At 37.5% G+C, this 20,192-nt stretch overlaps 2 protein-coding genes across 2 annotated transcripts; one reads left to right on the plus strand and one right to left on the minus strand.

The window, feature by feature from the left end:
* Positions 1-900: 900 nt before the first annotated feature.
* Positions 901-5,183, minus strand: dcph1 (damage control phosphatase 1). The gene is made up of 5 exons (XM_066700559.1): positions 5,035-5,183; positions 4,030-4,135; positions 3,578-3,819; positions 2,851-3,016; positions 901-2,657 (listed from the first exon to the last, which is right to left on the minus strand). The coding sequence occupies exons 1-5, from the start codon at positions 5,091-5,093 to the stop codon at positions 1,878-1,880; spliced, it is 1,353 nt and encodes a 450-aa protein (XP_066556656.1). The 5' UTR covers positions 5,094-5,183; the 3' UTR covers positions 901-1,877.
* rmnd1 (required for meiotic nuclear division 1 homolog) lies at positions 5,147-17,698 on the plus strand. The gene is made up of 12 exons (XM_066700574.1): positions 5,147-5,288; positions 6,101-6,575; positions 6,746-6,854; positions 10,088-10,163; positions 10,368-10,407; positions 11,028-11,128; positions 11,907-12,013; positions 13,934-13,998; positions 15,385-15,461; positions 16,543-16,663; positions 16,903-17,019; positions 17,500-17,698. Exons 2-12 carry the CDS (start codon positions 6,108-6,110, stop codon positions 17,530-17,532), a joined length of 1,314 nt encoding a protein of 437 aa, XP_066556671.1. The 5' UTR covers positions 5,147-5,288; positions 6,101-6,107; the 3' UTR covers positions 17,533-17,698.
* Positions 17,699-20,192: the final 2,494 nt, after the last annotated feature.

Genomic DNA, 20,192 nt, shown 5'->3' on the forward strand with positions numbered 1-20,192 from the left:
CAGTCCTGCGCATCCAGCTGCGCATCCAGCTGCGCATCAGGCTGCGTCACTGCTGTGGAAGTGTTCGCATAGCAGAGCTCGACCTTGGCGGAGAAATTAAACGTTTCATAATCAAAACCATCAGCTTAAATATGCATGTTTTTTGTTCATTAAATAAATAAATTGTACACCCCGGCAGGTTAAATGTTGGTAAAGCGAATCCTGTTGAGGTTATACAAATAATTCAATTTAAAAAAGCACGGACATTACCATTTTTACTTTTTATCTAAATGTGTAGTTAAATCATACATTTAATTATGAGTGTGATTTCATTCGCCAAACAGATCTCAACAGGTACTCAGTTTTTGTGTTTTTCAGAACCTGACCCTAAACAAATTCAATATTTGTGTAAATGTAAATATGTACCCACATTTTATTGAATTAACTCTTATACTCATAAAGGCATTATAGTCTGGGAGATGTCTTTCTTTAAGAGTTTTGTTACCTTGGTCTCATTTTGGAAATAGGAAATTATGCTTCAGTTAATGAAGGTGTACAGCAGTAACTCCAGGAGGCTTCTACCAGCATCCTAAATCCACTTTCAAGTATGAAAAACAATGGTGTAGATATCAATACATATCGATGGTCACACTGAAGCCATACATTTTTCTGGCACAGCGGAATCATAAATATTTTGAATTACAGTAGTTATCTTTAGAGTTGGTAGAGGGGTCTTGGTTATAGCAAACAGGTGTAAATGTAATAGTGCCAATATTAACAGGACAAATCACCTACCATACACACAGGATAGAAAATGCTTGCTTGTTTTCATTAAATTAAAACGTAGAATGTGATGTATTAATATGAATTTCCACAAAACACATAGGATTATTAATGTTGAATGATGATGAAGGCCAAAAGTAATGATTTTAGTGCTTTATTGTTGAGAAAATACACTTTACACTCAAGTCTCAAAGACAAAATTTTTTAAAAAAAAGTTGTCTGAAAATGCAATCAAACAATCCGATCTGTAAACATAAATGAATGCACCAGTACATGCAACAAATTGTTAAGGTGTTAAACCAAAATAATTCTCCATGAATTTGGTGCATAGATACTGTAAACACAACGTGACTGAAGAGTTTATCCCTAGAATGTACCATTCGCTTGAGAAGAATGTGAAATACCATGCCTCTAGGAACAGCAGTACAGAAAAGATTAGCGATAACATTTTAAAGCAGCAAACTTTTGGAAGCACATGGTCTTAATATGTTTGACGAAAGTCCCAACTAGAAAATTAAGAGAGAAAGAGAAAGAAGGAAAAGAGTTTCATGGCCAACTGTACAATACACATATGGTTCAAGAGCAAGAGTATTGTTATTGACCTGTAGTCACTTAGTACTAATAAGGAGTGTTTCCTATTCATTCAATATAATAAAATTAAATGTATGACATGAAAATATTAACTCTAGGCCATGCAATAGAAAAAGGGTTACATTACACCCTAATTCACACAATTTGACCATGTCAATCGTGTTTTCGAGCACAAATCATTTGCTACAAATATATCAAGGAATTTTGCTTTATTCTGTTTAAATTGCAGATAGATATATATTATATAGCACATCTGTTTAATACTAAATGCCAAAATGGTAATCTGTTTTTCTGCTTCCTGGTCCTCAGGAACCACTTAGTAATCATCCCCAATATCTGACATTTGTAGCAGATGAGGAGTATAAGTATCTGATAGCCCTCCACAACCAGTAATGAGTAGCATTGCTCTAAATCTGACAGAAAATGTACTAATCATTTTATACCCTGTCCAACATTCTAACACTTTTAAGTTTTAAATGTCAATGGCCAAACTGGGCCATGTGTCAATAATAAACTTCTCAAAGTCAATCATTCTGTAGCGCACTGCAGAACTGAATCACTGCATATTTGCCACTAGTCATCCAATTTGGATCTGCGGCCATCAGGGTCTCCCCCTGACCAGCCTGCAGCCCAACCTGCACATCAGCTTTTAATGTTCTCAGGCTACACAAAGGAGCCGGGTGGAAGCCTCTCAAAGCCTTTTTGAAAGACACTGTATGGTCCCATTTTCTGTCGCTCGTTAATTTCCTGTAGTTGAGATCCCCCTTGAAAATGATCAAGTCAGCCTTCTGCAGTAGGGCGTACAGATCAGGAGCATCAGCAGCCATGTCACAGAATTCATGAGGAAGAGTCCAGAAAGGGTGATCGTGGTAAGACCAAGTGCCATCTTTCAAGTAACTTTTCCATCGAACACCGCACTTGGACATCCACATGTGATTGGCAGCTAGGGTTTGCTTTATTGTCCAGTCAAAATCCTTCCTAGTTGTGTCAGACACAAACCACGGTAAGCTCTTTCCATGGAAGTGGATTTCACTGGCAAGCTTGGAGGCCACCAAGTAATCAGCCAGAACCAGATCAGTGATGAGCTCAAAGCCAGCATTGTCCAAGACATAGACCACTCTGGCTGCCGACTGCACAGGCCCTGCTGCCACTCTGCTGTTCATCAAGACAGGCCAGACCATGCTGGTGTCATCTACCAAGATAAAAGGTTTCAAAGCTCCCAGGGAATCAAGTGGACTGGACTTCTGGGAGTTCTCCTGCCCAGCTGAAATGGAGAGGTCACACTTGTTTCCCCAAAGGGATACCTGCAAATGACAGAGAATGGGGTGTGACAGGATATTATGACGCATGCAAATCATTAGAGAACTCTCCTAACAAAATGTAATACCATTAAGTCAGTGATGTACGAAATTGCAAGTTTAATTGTTTACAGGACAATAAAAACATTTACAGGTGGGTAATTGTTGCACTCATGAAAGAGCTACAATATAAACCTACCTGCAGTAGTTTGATGAAGTGCTCCAACAGCTGCTCTTCCGACAGATCATCTATATTTTTATGCACGCCACACAGATATGTGCAAATCGCCATTATAGCTTGCTGAGACTCAAAGAAGCTTTGAACCTTTCCATCTCTAAAAGCATCATAGTCAGAAATCGGAGGACTGAAAACAACAGGAGGTAACGTTATGACACAATTTATACGTAGTAAGAACATATTTAATACTTTTTTGGCATAGTAGTCAGTGATGCTTACGATATTTGAAGCTGTCATATAATGGTTTATAATAACACTTTCAGAAATGTACAGCTCCTACATGCTTAACACATCTTTTTTTTAAAAGTCACGATGAATTCTGAAAAGTAAAACGAAAAACCCTTTGAAGATAAATGTAAATTATGCCTCTGACATTTTGTTTGTTCCCCTTAATAAAATGCTCTTATTAGATCATAATTCTAAAGGTAAAATAATGCATCCGAAAAATAAACCCAGGAGACATTATTCAAAATTAAATTTACAGGCAATACATTTTTTAACACAAAGGATTACCTAACTGTTCCATTTGAAATTGTGTAATTCACAAAAAGGGGTTGATTTAACCACATATTCTTGTCAAGTTTGTCTTGAGCTTTAAAATAAGATCCTGACTGAATGTAAAACCCCACCACAGATGGTGGTCAGTTCCTCTAGTTTGTTGGGATTATTTTGGTGGTGTGTTCCTTACTTTAGATGAATAGCTTCCTGGATCCTCCGGTACATATAGCACTCCACATAAAGCCAGGATGACTTAAACCAGCTTGGGGGCTCACTGTCTCCCAGCAGGGCCTGCTGTCTCTGCATGTACTGGTTCCACATGTCCATGTCCACCCTGCCATCGGTCAAAGGCAGGACAGGCTTGTCTGTCTGCAGCTCATTCCTCAGCTTAGACAGAATTGCGATCGCACCCTTTTCTGCCTTGATTCCTTCCTACAAAGGAAACGTACACTGATAAATAGACCTGCTTTAAGGCTAAGGTTATTTTATTGAGGTGTAAAACAATAACACCATCTCCATGTGCAATGTAAAGCCGTTATGCTATTAGGTATCAAATTGAGCTGGAAACATTTGTTTTTACAATTGTATGTGTATTTGTGTGTTTTTTATGTTTCTAATAAACTGGGACATTTTCTCACTCACCTCCCCGTGCTGCTTAAAAAATGCATTTTTATTCCGATGGATGGTGTCAATAACCTTGGTCAGTATTGTTGGCAATCTGTCTTTTACTGTAAAAAATGCAAATGATCTGAAATAAAGAAAAATATAATAAGGCGGTTGTACTTTTACATACCTCTTAAAATCGCTTGTATACCATTAAAACTAAAGCTTTTTCAAGTTTTGACTAACCTGAGACACAAGAACAAAGAAGTTAAGTTTAGGTACAGAAATAGATAGCTACCAGGCTTGATATCTCACTTGTACATACATACATACATACATACATATAAAATAAAAAAGGAAATGGTAACAGATATAATGTATTACACAGAAGATTTTTTTTTTTAAGCCATGTTAGTGCATTTGTCGAATAATGTTCCTCCATGCTCTAATATTTATTAGATTTGGAAATATAAGGAAACCTAGTGGAAATCGATACATGACTGGTCTATAGATAAATGGATGTAGATTTATCACTTAAGTTTAATGACAACAGCATAATTAATCAGATTGATACCTGTGCAGAATAAATCAGTGATTTAAATATCAGAAAAACACAGAATGGCAGTTTTATGTGTTTATTTTTTTACGTTACACCAGTTACCAGTTACCAGTTACTTTTTGACGCTATATACATCTATTAAAAATAGTATAAAAACCCAGATTACAGATTACTGACTCGTTCGCTATGTGTAATGTCACTTAACTACGTAATGCATTAATATTACTATTGTACTCACAAACACAGTAAAATAAGTGCAAACGCCAAAAAAAAGTGCACATCTCAATACCCTAAAATAAAACCTGAGGGATGATAAATAATAGTGTGTATACATAATCAAGGTAGTTCAATCCCCGTCATATAGCTAATTTACCTAATGCTTATCTTTACAATTTTACAAAATAAAGCTGTACAACGTAATCCATCTGATCTCTGGGTGTACTCCTTCAGCCAGGAAGGTTTAGCGCAATCAATAAACAACTAACCCCGTGTACTTCGCTGAAAGCGGCTCCGGAACCCCCTGCAGCCCGGCTTGAGCGGCCATCTTTACAACCAGGAAGTGGCTTTATTGTTCAATTCAAGCTTTATTCACAACAACAGTACCGACACGAACATAAAATGGACCTACTGTACTGCAAGCCTATGTAGCCAAAGACTGCAGTTCGGAGTGTCTATTACACTGTAAGAAGCTGTAACAGTGATGGTCTGCTAGTTATTTGTATTTGTTGCGAAGGAACAGGTATATATTTTTTCTATAATAATGCTTTTTCTGATTATACAGGGTCGTATACATCACAGATCACAATTGAGCGAGCACCTGACGTTATGATTGCATGTAACGGCACGGGTTATCTTTATGAGCACGGATACGGAAAATAACAGTAACAGTTACATATTATCATCGCAAGAGATGTGTTGTGTTTGTTTTGCGTAGCAAGATAAATAAGTAGCATTCAAGGTCAATGTTGTTGGAAGAAGGTGAACCTTGACACGCATTTGCGGTGCACGCCTACAGTTCATACGGTTTAACCAAACAGATTGTTGCGGGATTAAGTTATTATACACCAGTACCGTGCAACGTCTCTTCTTTTAATTACATTTGTGAGCTCAACATTCAGGATTGAAACATGTTATGCTCTCTACGTATTTGGTTTCCTTACTGTAATATTACTAAAGATGGATTCCTTGCTCATCGCAGTTTATAATTCTATATGGAGAAATACAGAGATCAAAATAGTTTTAGATTGAAAATCCCAGAAGAACATAAAGGTAGTCCTGTGACAATCTAGTGTAGCAAAGACATTAACCTTTTCTTTTGAATTATTGTGTTAAAGAAGTTGCATTTCCCAGCATTAGTTGTATTGTGTTGCATACTGCTTTTCATTCATATTTATTGAGTTTAATGAAGTATGAAAGTCCTTTCTCCCACTTCATGAAAATGGGAAGAAATTATGTTGTTAACAGTTTCAAAATCAGATGCACTTATATTTCCTTCTACAGAATTAACCATGAATGTATCCTCTCTTCGTTCCTCCTCCTCTCTGTATGTAGGTAAGCAATGTTCTCTAGAATCCCACTGCAGTTCCAGCAAATTCAGAAGAAAATACCTTTCTGCAGCTTGTTGTCTGCTACTCACCCCGAATGTCCTCTCAGAAGACAGCTGTCCACTCAGCCATGGCATTCACGTGTTTCCAGGACATGTTTAACAACAAGGATGGACTCACATTTGCCTGGTAATCACAGGCATTCATTTCAGACAGTGTACAATCAAAGACACTACTTATTTTCTTTGAACTGCAGTCAGAAACCAAGTCATTATTGCACTTATGCGGACTTCAGTGTCAGTGTGTCATGCACATTCAGAACATTCCCCCAGTATGTGGGAATATCGAAGAGATTTAACGCCTCAACTGCTGCCACAAGTCCAGTTACAAAACAGGCAGGGCTGCCAGGGAAGAAGCCTGCCAAAGGACCAAGGACCAAACAGCCATCCAGAGCTAATCAGCCTCTTCATGAAGACACAAAGGTACTCTCTAAAACTGGCCCAGGCTTAAGTAAACCCCCTACAATAAACCCTCTACAAGATGCAATGCATAACAGTATATAACCTGCTGTCAGTACAATAGAGTTATATCACTCTCACATTGCATTGGGAAACATTTTGATGCTAACCTTCTTGTTTTGTATTTCTGACAGGATATGATGCAATGTATCGCTTTTGCAACAGCAGAACAATATCACTTACCAACATTGTGCCATGACCTAATATCCCATGGATATTTTGAGATCACAGACCTGCCCAGAGGTATTTGTTTTCTTTATTATTTTGAAGCCATAGCATATGACCACACAATTTAAGCAATTACCATGGTTGTTGTATTCTGTAATTTTCTCCATTAACAAATCAAGCAGGTCAAGCAGTCGAATTAGGGGACAAAAATCAAGAGACAGTTGTTTAGGGCATCAACAACTTACTACATTTAGAAGCATGAAGCATTGGACTTTCTTCTGGGATAGATGGGACCTGTACAAACCGGACGGTCTACATCTGCACAGAAGGGGGGCTAATGCATTGGGAGAGTGTATATGCAGAGTAATTGAGAATCTTTTAAACTAGGGACCAGGGGGGCAGGGAGCTCTGACAATGGGAGATGTTCCACTAAGGAAAGAAAACAAAGGGAAACTGGTAGTAGGAAAGTCCTGAAATGTTTGTACCTCAATGCCAGGAGTATAAGGAACAAGATGTTAGACCTAGAAGCCACAGTGCTGGCGTGTGACTATGATGTTGTTGTGACAGAAACATGGCTTACAGAAAATGTTGGGGATGAATACAAGTTGAAAGGATACACACAGTTTAGGAGGGACAGGCAAAATCAAACAGGTGGTGGGGTAGCATTATATGTCAGAAATGACATTGAGTACCAAAGGACTCAAATTAGATCCTAGTAATGAAACTGAGTCTTTGTGGGTTAAACTTTTGAATAAAAGATCTGGAGGATTAGTGGTAGGAGTGTGTTACAGACCACCCAACTCAGATATTCAGAAAGATGCTGCATTGTACAATGTAATCAGGACTGCATGTAGCAATGATGTGGTTGTTATAATGGGGGATTTCAATTTCCCAAACATAGACTGGGAAAGCCCAGTTGGGACTACAGAAGCAGAAATAGAAATGGTTGAGATGGTAAATGACTGCTTTCTAACTCAATTTGTCAGGGAACCAACCAGGGAGAGAGCATGTATTGACTTGATCTTTTCAAATGACCAAGACAGAGTCAGAGGGACACTAGTTAGAGAACCAATGGGAAACTGTGATCACAACATGGTTTGCTTTGAGGCATACTTTCAAAAAACAAGGACCAAGTCTAAAACAATGATCTACAATTTTAGAAAAGCAAACCTTGAAGGTATGAGGCAGCACTTAGAGGAGTTAGACTGGATCACACTGGATACAGATTGGATGATTATATTTTAAAAATATACTACTTGAGGCTCAGGAGCAATGTGTACCAAAACGTAGCAAATTGAGGACCAAAAAACATTGGCCAAAATGGTTTAATAGAGGTATGCAAAAAAATATCAAGAGAAAGAAAATGTTGTATAGCGCATACAAAAGGGATAGAGATTAAACAAAATACAAAGAATATGTTGAGCTGCAAAGAGATCTTAAGAAAGGGATCAGGAAAGCAAAAAGGGAAATAGAAAGACGCATAGCTCTTGGAGCTAAAACTAATGCAAAGAGCTTTTTTCAATATTACAACAGCAAGAGGTCAATAAAGGAGGACGTGAAATAGCTAAGAGGGCAAAAATGAAATATCTTGGAAAACGAACAAGATGTGGCAAATATTCTAAATGAGTATTTCACAGAGGTTTTTACAAAAGAAAAAATGGATAACATGTCACAGGTTAACAATCAGTCCAGTCAAACCATAAGAGAGATCAGGATAAATGAGGAGGAGGTACTAAAGGGACTAGCAGAATTAAAATCAAACAAATCACCTGGGCCAGATGGTATATTTCCAACAGTACTTAAAGAAATTAGGGAAATTATTTATAGGCCGCTAACTCAAATATTCCAAATGACACTTAGAACAGGGGATGAGCCAACTGACTGGAAGACAGCAAATGTCATACCAATCCACAAGAAAGGGGACAAAACTGAGCCAGGAAATTACAGACCAATCAGTCTCATCTGCATCACCTGTAAAATGTTGGATAAAATTATTTGACAGAAAATAGAGGAGCATCTTAATGAAAACCATATTCTTGGAGATAGTCAACATGGGTTTAGACGAGGCAGATCATGTCTTACTAGTTTATTAGAATTTTTTGAACATGCAACTGCAGCTGTAGATCAGGTGAAAGCATATGATATGATATACTTAGATTTACAATAAGCTTTTGATAAGGTTCCACACCAAAGACTGATCCTCAGATTGGAAGCTTTAGCATTCAGGGTAATGTAAGTAGATGGATTATGAACTGGTTGATGTATAGGAAGCAGAGGGTGTCGATTAGAGGAGTTGCTTCTAACTGGAGTGAGGTTGTTAGTGGAGGTCCACAGGGATCAGTACTAGGGCCTTTGCTTTTTCTAATCTATATTAATGATCTGGACTCTGGGATAGTTAGCAAACTTGTCAAATTTGCAGATGATACTAAAATAGGTGGCTCAGCAGATACAATCTCAGCAGCACAGGCTATTCAGAGGACTTGGATAATATTCAGTTGTGGGCCGACACCTGGCAGATGAAATTCAATGTGGACAAGTGCAAGGTATTACATGCAGGTAACAACAATGTCCACTATAATTACACTATGGGAGGAACAGAACTAGATGAAGTAATGCATGAGAAAGACCTAGGAGTCTATGTGGACTCCTCACTTTCTCCATCCAAACAATGTGGGGAAGCAATAAAAAAGGCAAACAGAATGATAGGGTATATTGTCAAAAGTGTAGAATTGAGTACAAGGGCAGTGATGTTCAGACTGTACAATGCACTAGTTAGACATCATCTGGATACTGTGTACAGTTCTGGGCTCCACACTTCAAGAAAGATATCGCTGCTCTAGAGGCAGTTCAGAGGAGAGCAACCAGACTTATTCCAGGTCTGAAGGGAATGTCCTACTGAGAGACTGAGGGACCTGAACCTTTTCACCCTGGAACAGAGGAGACTGCGTGGGGACTTGATCCAAGTCTTCAAACCAGAGGAGCTTTTCCAGATCGCCAGGGACACACGCACCCGGGGACACAAATGGAAATTGGGCTTCAAGGCATTCAAGACGGAAAACAGGAGACACTTCTTCACACAGAGTCGTCACAATCTGGAACAAAATCCCCAGCAATGTGGTTGAAGCTGAAAATTTGGGAACATTTTAAAATAGACTGGATAGGATCCACTTATTTATTAATGGACACCACACGAGCACAATGGGTCAAATGGCCGTTTGTAATTTTTCTTATGTTTCTAGATCTTGTTACATTCAACTGTAAGAATGCTATTAGATGCTCTAGCCAGTCTGTCCTTTGGTATATTCCAGATGCTTCAAATGTCGTCGCTATTGGGACAGAAATGTACTCAAAGCCTAATGACCATGCAATGATGTTTTTCTTCAGGTAGGTTGAACATTTCATTTGAATTGTCTTAGAGCCATGTGGTCAATTATATTACTAGTCTTTTTTTCTTGTACCTCCTAGAACATGCTTCCTTGGTTCTGATCAGGTAGTTAACTCTGCCTTGGAACAGCTTTGGTGAATATGTGAAATTAATTGTTTTTGTGAAAACTAGTCTTGTTAACTTTTATCATTTTGTTGACACAGGGAGGGCTCCGTTGTCTTCTGGAATGTGGAGGATAAAACAGTGCGTATCAGAGTTTTTACTAATACACCTTATTCCATCCTGCTGTGGTTCCCAAAACAATGGAGTTCACTAAACCATCTGTTATTTCAAAATATATTGAAATGTATTTTTTTACCTCTGTAATTTACACATTTTAGATTTCAAATTAGAAGTTTGTATTATTCATAAAATTATGAAAAACATCTTAGAAATAAATGCAGCATCTCTTCAATGTGACTTGTTAGTAGACAGTATGTCCACCGTCTTGATTTCTTTCATAAATGTGTTCATGACACTATACACAAATAATTTGTATTATAAGCACTACAAGCTGTTTTGTTATTTTTATATCTCAAAGCTCTATGTGTCAAACTTTCTAATTATAAAACCTGTAATAGTTAGTGTAGAAAGTGGATTTTTCATGTTGTTTGGTTTTGTCTTATTCTTTGGATTACATCAGTCACTGAGCAGTATAACATGATGTCCTCTAACCAAAAAACAGGTTCTTGCACAGGGCACAATAATATTGCATTTTGGTCTCAAATAACGTAGCAACATTTCCACTGGTTTTGTGTGGCTTTCAGGAGATGCCTGTCCTTTTGTCCTTACAAGTAACCCCTGATTATAGTTATTTTTTCCAGATTAAAAAAGTGATGCGAGTCCTGGAGCATCATGAGATCCAGCCATATGAAGTAGCTCTGGTTCACTGGGAGAATGAAGAAATCAACTACTCAATGGGCGAGTGAGTTACAGGGATCTTCAGTCTTCTTATTGTCCTAAATCAATAAGACCAAATGTTGGAAATAATGGTGTTAAGTAGACAACAGAATACCAAGTCTGAGTAATACTTAAGTAAGTATTACTTGGTACTACTTAGTTTCTAGTAGTAAAATATTCACTATGATAACAAATATAAGCCAACATTTACTTGTGCTTAGGGTTTCCTTTTTAAATTAATCAATGCACAAGCATTATATGCTTATTTTTAAGCAACAGTGCCTTCTAGTGATACAGAGTTTATATGCAAGATTTAAAGCAAATCCACATACTACAAGGCCCGACACGTGATTAATTTATACAAGGAGTTGTTTATTAACACAATTTGCCTATATAAGTTTATTTTGTTAAAACAGAAATTGCAGTGGTTATTGATAATAACAGAAGAACGATAATGTTTATTCCAGGGGTTCATGTTTTTGAAGATTTGTAAGCTTGTATTGTATGTGACATGCAATGTAATGAAATGTGAACAGTTTGTCTCCTCTATGCTTTCCTATAAAGGTCACCTTCAGTGCTCTGTTGTCAGACGGGTGAGCTGTTAATGAAATTTGGAAATCCACTAATATAATATTTTATTAATTTAGAGAGATCCTGCTACTTTCAAAATATATTTTAGCCACTGTTTCTTCAAAAGTAATAAAATTGTTCTTGCAATTGACTAAACAGGAGTTTGATATACATACAAAACATACATTTAATTTTACCTTCATGTTTATGTTTATAATGGAAATCGTCTTCAGGGGAAACTCAAAGCTGCATCATGGGAATATCATACTGAACAGTGATGTGGAGCTCGATCAAGCTGTGCTGGAGAAGTTTGCCTTTTCCAATGCACTCTCCCTATCAGGTAAATGTGTACAGTCCTACCTTTCAGAAAGAGATTACATTTAGCCTGAACTTGCAACAGTATACAGTAATTAATCAGTTCATTCAATATTCAATGTTGGGCATGGGCTGCTGAAATAAAAAGATATTCTAGGCCATTTAATAAATCACAAGTCTTTCGCTGGCCCAGAACCCTTCATTTAAACATTTCTATTGTCATTCACTTCATCTCATATATTACATATGATTATGCAAAATCTGTTTTAAGTTAGAGTAATGGAACAGGGCCAGTGAGGAATAGGATTTTCAGATATGTCACGTTTAATATTTTATTTAAGCCTCTAAAGTGTATTTTTGCATGGTGGTTTGGGTCCTTGCCAGCATGCCCCCATTACTTAGTACAGTCTAAATATATGGTTGAAATGGAAATTAAAGATCATGGGACATTAAGCCCTGCCCAAGGGGAAACTTCATAGTGACTCTTGTTATTTTATCCAATGATCTCTCAGTGCTGAATAAGGGTGTTACATTATATATATACTTTCTAAATTTCCTGCATTATTAGCTCCCCTACTCATTCATTATAGGTTTCACACAGCACAATTATCACATTTTGTCTTGGAAATTGCCAGTTTTTACAAGGCAGATACCCACAGCTGCCACCTGAGGGCTACATTTTGATGTGAGCAGGTCTCAGAATTAGGCCTAACCCTAGGGGTGTTCAGATTCACCAGTGTCCTGGGGTATCTCCTGTAGTTCAGTACTGTGGTTACCATGGAGATGCTAAGCTATATATCACAGTGGTACAGAAACAGTAGCCCCAGAGGACAGGAAAATTGGAAATGTGTCCTTTACATTTGGGTGCCTTTAGCCTCTTTTCAGGGGTCTGTGAATTTTAAGTATCCAGCCGCTTTCACATAAGACAGTTTGGCATCTTTATGTTATATTCTCGGATTTGCTACTCAAAAATTATATGGTGATTTTGTAAAACTGAAATAATCACATTAGCAGATTTTCCTATAACATACTGCATTTACTCAATCAAGCCATACCAGGGGTCTGGAAATTAGCTCTGGCCAAATACAGTGTGCCATACTTGTTCATAAGGTCTGTACATATTTATATGATTATTTCCTTATTATTATTTTCAGTCAAATTAAATTTAAAACATTACTGATATGTTACTATATTATACTGTATCCAGTACATCTTTTTACTTCTTTACAGATAAAGCAAGTTCACAAAACACAAAATAGTTCACAATCTCCTTGACACAGTACCCTTCCATTGTATGTGAAGGATTCAGCTGTAAGAACAACACCTACATTAATTATAACCTATTCAGTTACTCTTCCGATAAAAAAGTCAACCAAGCACAGATTTCCAGAGGCTTGAACATGATTCCACTATTGGGACATGTCTAGTCTGCCAGATTTGTGTGGCCACACAATGTGAGGCTTGAAAATCAAATGGCTTAGAGTTAGATATTAACCTTTACCTTGGTCTGAGTTACTCAAGCACATTAATTAGTGTTCACATTGCTCTAAATGTAGCTGGAAAGTGTTTAACTGAAAAATGGGGGATAATAATTACTGCACCCTAAGATTCTTCTTTATTCTTCTTTCAGAGACACTTTTATGCAGAGCAAAGGATTTTTCTAATTCTCATAAATGGCAATAGCAGTTTTATAAACATGAACATTATGGCACATTATAAAACAAAGGTTTTCTGTCTTATTAAATGTGATTTTTCAGCATCTTCCTATTTATTTCTAGGTCACACATTAGTGAGACAAAATGAGCTTTTGAAATTAACTGTGAAAGTCAGTTTGACAGATAAGATGAGCCACACATCATCTACTGTTTAAGTGTTGCTCTTTGGTTTTTGTTTCATTTTAAGCGAGGCCTTAACTTTGCTGTTCTCTCTTGTGTGTGCCTTTCAGTGAAACTGGCAATCTGGGAGGTGTCACTGGATCATTTTGTGGAGTCTATTCAGTCAATTCCTGAGGTGAGAGCATCCAAACCCATCATTGCCCAGTAAAATTTCTGGTGATAATAGGACAAGCATTGGCATCAGCTCTAATGCTGAAAGTAGCTTTGAGATGTAGACGCAAAGTCACAGGATGCTTGTGTTTGTAGAGAAAATATGTGTTGCCCCTCTGCCTCCCAAATCGAAATAACTTCATACAAAACCATAGTGTCCATTGTCAGTGAGCAAGGAGAGACCAGGGAGGTCTGATCCTGACTGGAAGGAGCAGAACTGCCATGTTCTCGTAAGATCCATGTCTACCCTTACTTAGCAGGTGCCTGGCACTGGCTCAATCTGATCTCAGTCCTCCTCCATAGTCTGTGCCAACAGTCTCATGTGCTGCTGTGAGCAAATTAGTAAAGTCTTGTTGTTAGGAGGATAATTTTACAAATTAATTATTTTGCCAACTAAAACAGGTCTTTCAACCTGTTAGTGACATATACATAAGGACACAACGTTTACACACTGAGAGGAGGCCTTCCAGCCCCTCATGCTTCTGGTATCAAGTAACTTAATAGTCCAATTTTGCACCATAATGAAACAGTTGAGGTCTGAACAATGCAGTCTCGCATTGTACATTCATATTTTTGTGAACGCAGTTTTGCAGGAGACTGGTGACTTAATATCCTCAAAACAAAACAATGCAGTGTGTCCAATCACACTTCGCCCATCTGTGAAATACAACACCGATCTGTGTTGCTTGAGTGATAACAGAGATAATATAAACAAAAGTGATTTGACAGAACAGAATCAGTGTTGTTGTTACTTGCTTGGTTACCTGCCCCTTTAGTTGAGTGCAAAGCAGAATGGATTGGGTCCCAAAATGTTTCTGAAAAGGTAGGTTCAATATTTGTATATTTTCGGTGAGGCAAAAAGATCACCATGGGAACAAGAGCTGGTTGCTAGGTTCCAGCGCTCTCCTGCGGAGGTGGGAGGCCTCCCCAGCCGAGACGAGCTGCTGTGTCCCAGGGCTACGTTTATTCCATGACTGTAGCCTGCTTCCACGGCAGGAGCAAACTCTATAACCTCTGTGATTTTAATGTAGTTCAGGAGATAAAACAATATAATTAAAAGCTTTTATGTTTTTTTATTTTAATTAAACTAGAATTGAACATCTCCAACTGTTTTTAACCAAAGCACATTTAGCTGTATCACTTTGTAGATGTTAATTAGAAGCTGTTTCTCGCTTGGCATTGCATGGCATTTTGAGAGACACAAAAACAAAGAATCTCTCAGATTTTGTTAATGATATCAAGTTGCACATACCAGTCTAGCTATTTGTGTCTGCCATATCTATCTTGCATTCTGACATAAAGTGGGACACATGATGTGTATAACTTGTATGTGTTGTAATTTCCCACACAGATGCTGAAATCAGGAAAAAGGGTTAAGCTTTCTCATGCTGAAGTCATGCAAAAAATTGGAGAACTCTTTTCACTGAGGTAAAGATTTTGTTTTAATAATGTAGTTGTTGATAAATTTTTACTGCTTCTGTTGCTCCTGCTCACATCCCTCAAAAGCATTCAAAGAAAGGTTTTCACACCTAATTTCTCCCAAATTATTAAAAGTTGGGAAAATTCCAAGTGCAATCAGTTTTTTCTATAATATAAAAACATTATCAGAAACAGAGTTTTTAAGCACATGAAATGGACAGAAACCCTGTAATATTTTCATTTAATGATTAGGTTTTGGAGCCATAGGTGAACACTGCTACTATGTAATCACGATTGAATACATGAACACAGGATTGAATCTTGAATACATACTACCAGTGTTCACCTATGGCTCCTAAACCTAATCATTAAATGAAAAATGTACACACAAGCTCCAAACAACACAAAGAAGCATGGAAATATGTATTGTTGGAATAACAATAAGAGATTGATAAACAAACAATTGGAACTGAGACCAAACAAAAGATATGTGACTTATCACTGAACGAGTGAAGATGTTAAAATGCCAATGGGCCAGACATATTGCAAGAAGAACAGATCAAAGATGAACTAAAGATGCTATAGAATTGATCCCAGGAGATGGAAAAAAAACAAAGAAAGACCATATAGAAGATGGGGATATAAGATTAGGCGTAACCTGGAAAAGAGACGCTGTACATCCCAACAAGTGGAAACATCTTGGGGCCTTCATCCAGCAGTGGATTGATAAGGGCTGATGATGATGAGGATGATGATGAGGATGATGATGATGTATGTGTACACAGAATTACACAATCCAATGTTGACATTTCAATTCCTTTACTGATGTTAGTGTCCAACTTTTAATGGAATTTTAAACCGAGGTTCGGGAGGGCAACCCTAATCTTGTGCCTGACTTCCGCCTTTCCAAACATAAGTATGTGGCAACACACGCACTTTCCCAGCGTTCATTGCTAACCAATTAACCAATTAACGATGACTGAATTGATCAACAGAGCTTGCTAAACATAATGCAAGGATCTCACATGTATTGGCAGTGTGCTGGTGTGCTGAGCTGAGCTTTTTCTTTGTTGGTTTGTTTGTTTTGCAGGCACCGTATTAACCTGAGTTCTGACCTTCTCATCACCCCTGACTTCTACTGGGACCGAGAGAACCTGGAACAGCTCTATGACAAGACTTGTCAATTCCTTAGCATCAACCGTAGAGTCAAGGTATTGAAATACCTGTGGTCTGATAAAATAGGACAGATCCCTACTGCAAAGTAAGGAAAATTTGAATGTACTGTTTACAGGAAAGGTTTCAAGGTTTTCCACACAACTGGTGGCCAAAACTCAATAATTTTGTGTTTGTTCTCCATTAGTAGTGCACAGCAAAGTAATGGTAATGTTCTGGAGCAGTGTCATCCCAGTGACAAACTCTCGCCCGTGACTCTGTATGTTTGAGCCCACAGGTGATAAACGAGAAACTCCAGCACTGCACTGAGCTGACAGGCCTCATGAGAAACCATCTCAGTGAAAAACACGGCCTGCGGCTCGAATGGATGATCATAATTCTGATCACGATCGAGGTGAGGAGGCGCCTGCAGCCACAGTGCATGTTACACTTTACAGGGAAATGCATGTGAGCGGACAGGCATACACTTGGTCCTGCTTTGAGAAATCAGCATTAATATCAACCAAGATTGTCTACTTTATAGTTACCCCTCAGAACAATATTGAGAAAAAGAGACTACAATGTTTAAACCCAGGGGAAAATGTGATAAACATACTAGGACTGCCTATTATTATTATTATTATTATTATTATTATTATTATTATTATTATTATTTAAAAAACAGTAAAGACTTACTGAACCATTAAAGAACCATACTTTGAACCATAGTTCTAAAGTTTATCAGGTTGCATCATGAAAGTGATCTGCAGTCTTATGTCATGTCCACCGCCTCTACAATGCGTTCTACATGTATAAAGGTCCTACAAAAAGCAGAATGTGAGAACCAGCTTTGGAATTCTTCCTTCTAACGAATATTACTTGTTTCTCATTTCAGGTGATGTTTGAACTTGCAAGAGTGATCTTCTGATTCACAGTGCTGTATTATAATTTATGTAAAAGCTGGAATAAAAATGTTAGGAACACTGCTTCATGAAGTTGGCATGGTATTGAATTTCAGGTCATTTTTCTGAAGGTACTTTATATTAAAGATTAAAGTGTTTGAAATAATAATTAAACAAAGCATTTTAAATGTGTTTTTGATCATGTAATTATTTCATTATTATGTTGGTGCTGGTGTTTTTTTTTTTTATTGGGTAATTCTAATTAGGTAAAATAGGTGAAAGCAACACAGCAGATTTAAATCAATATATACAACATAAAAGGACACCTGGATATAAGGGAAGTCCAAGAAACTATTGAAAGGGAAAAATTGTCAAAAACAAGTGATCCTGTAGGGTAGTGTTTAAATAGGCAGCATGCATCTGATTATTTCTATGAACAAAACAGCTGCCCCATCTGTAGATGCTTCATCGGTGAAAGTACCTGCTCTACTTGAACTGCAGTCCTGGCCCAGAGAGATGAGACACAATCACAGGGACGACGTCTGCACTTCTGCTGGGGACTCTTCTCCAGCTCTGGCAAAATTCAAAAATGTTTATTAAGGGGGGTGGTATTAAAAACTCTTTTGGTCTACACCTATATTACGCTTTCCTGGGTCCGCTCATAAAAAGTTTGGCTACTGTCTGCAAAAGTTTCAAAAAGAGTTGAAGCATTTTGTATGTAAACTAGATATCAGTTCATTTAGTCAGCTTCAGGTGCTGACCATTATTGAGCCTTTTTTTGTGCTTCTTTGTTTTGTTTTCTAACAACCTCAACAACAAAATTGTTAGTATTATGAGATGTATTTCTTGAGGATAAAACATTTAAGTTTTTTTGTTTGTTGATTTGTATTGAATAATGAAACTATGGTTCCCATAAGAAGACGTATTATGTATATTAGTTGTAATAGCACAATTAGTTATTTTCTTTTACATTTTAACTGAATCTTCTTGGTAGTGACGAGCAAAATCCTCTCCGCAGCACTTGGAGATTCCAGGGAAAAGCCCATGATTAGGTCAAATAACATCTAATAATTCTATTAAGATTAAAAGACTAGTGTAGTTATGAAAGTATTGTTTTAAAATGTTGTGAAAGTGCCCTTTCCGAATCATTACCCTAGATTTCAGTTGGACTGCACATCCGTACGAACAGGTGGGTTTATAAAAGGAACCAAACAGCTACAATAATGTAAACGTTTCAATAAACCGCATGTCACATTTTTATTTTGGGGCGTGCTTTTAAAGTGACACCAGCTGTTCTTTGTGTATTATGCGACATTAAAATTGCAAATAAAGAATGAGTCTCAACCTATTAAAGCCCTGTTTGAAAGAAGCACGCTGCATCCCCCGTGTGGTGTATAGTAACTTCATTAAGACAATTAAGCTATTGGTTACTGTGAAGTTACTCAAGACATGGTGCTCCATTTATACATTGCATTATATCGGAGGTTTCAAGTATCAGAGGATTATCATGAAAAGTAGGCTGTCTGAGTTCATCCCTAAGATTCTCAAGTGGGTTATGATCTGGGGATTGTAGTGGCTATGGAGGATGCCTGACGTGCCTCTCATTCCATTCACTATTTACAAACAAATCGACATGATGGATCCATTTACAATTGTACTTAAGTGTCTGTCAGAGGGGAAGGTCAGAGAATTTTTCTTGCTTTCATCTGTAGCAAGGGCCTGCAAGCCTGGTCTCGGAGAGCTGTTTTACAGGTCACATAGATAGTTTTAAATGGTCAATGAGTCGAGGCCTGAAACACCAATCAAATGGTAAAACATAAGCAAGTAATTGGTCCAATGAATTAATTCAAAGCTCAGCTGCAACACCAAACAGAAGAGCAAGTGTCTTTCAAGTGCCAGGATTGCATTGATCTACAACAATGACACAATTGACATTCATTTGGGTTGTCCCCCTCTAACTGCTATTTAACTGTGTAGAAGATATACATATAAGCAGTCCTTTTTGTTATCTGCACATGTCCCCATCCCCCACATATGATGCATTAGTACTTTTCAAGCTGAAAAAGAAAAGGCCAAACCACACTGTCTTCAGTCAAAGAATAAAAATGACTTATTTGTGCTAAGGGAATTTTTAAAATGTTTGTGAGACATTTGTGGAAAAACTGTGACAGGAACATCAGGTATTTGGTTCTAATGCTGATGCTAAATCACCTTAATGGGAAGCTCTAACTATATAGCCACAGAGAAAGCCAGGGGCAGGGACTGCAGCAGAAGTGACACAATCTTACAGAAATCAATGGCTTTGTAAAGTAAACCTGGAGACGTGATAGCAATCTATTTATACAAACAACACCACTGTTTTGGGATTGTACCCATAAGGTTTATTCCATTTAAAGGTGTATAAACTACTCCCAACCCACCCCAAACACTTCTTTATTTACACTCATTTTAGATTTTATACCTTTAGCTTTTTTTTCCAGGAATGCTTACAAGGCAAAGTATAAAATTACCTGTAACATTAATCCTGTAGGTTTGGGAAAGTTTAAGATGTAGGTAGATTATATAATCTAAAAAATAAATAAAGGATAGTTAAAAATAACTCCTAGTTTTGCTGGCCTCTTCCATTAATGATTTATCTGTATTTCACACAGAAAATGTTGGAATGTAAAACATGTATTATTACATG

Source organism: Amia ocellicauda, chromosome 1 (assembly GCF_036373705.1).
Source record: "Amia ocellicauda isolate fAmiCal2 chromosome 1, fAmiCal2.hap1, whole genome shotgun sequence".
Lineage (NCBI taxonomy): Eukaryota > Metazoa > Chordata > Actinopteri > Amiiformes > Amiidae > Amia > Amia ocellicauda.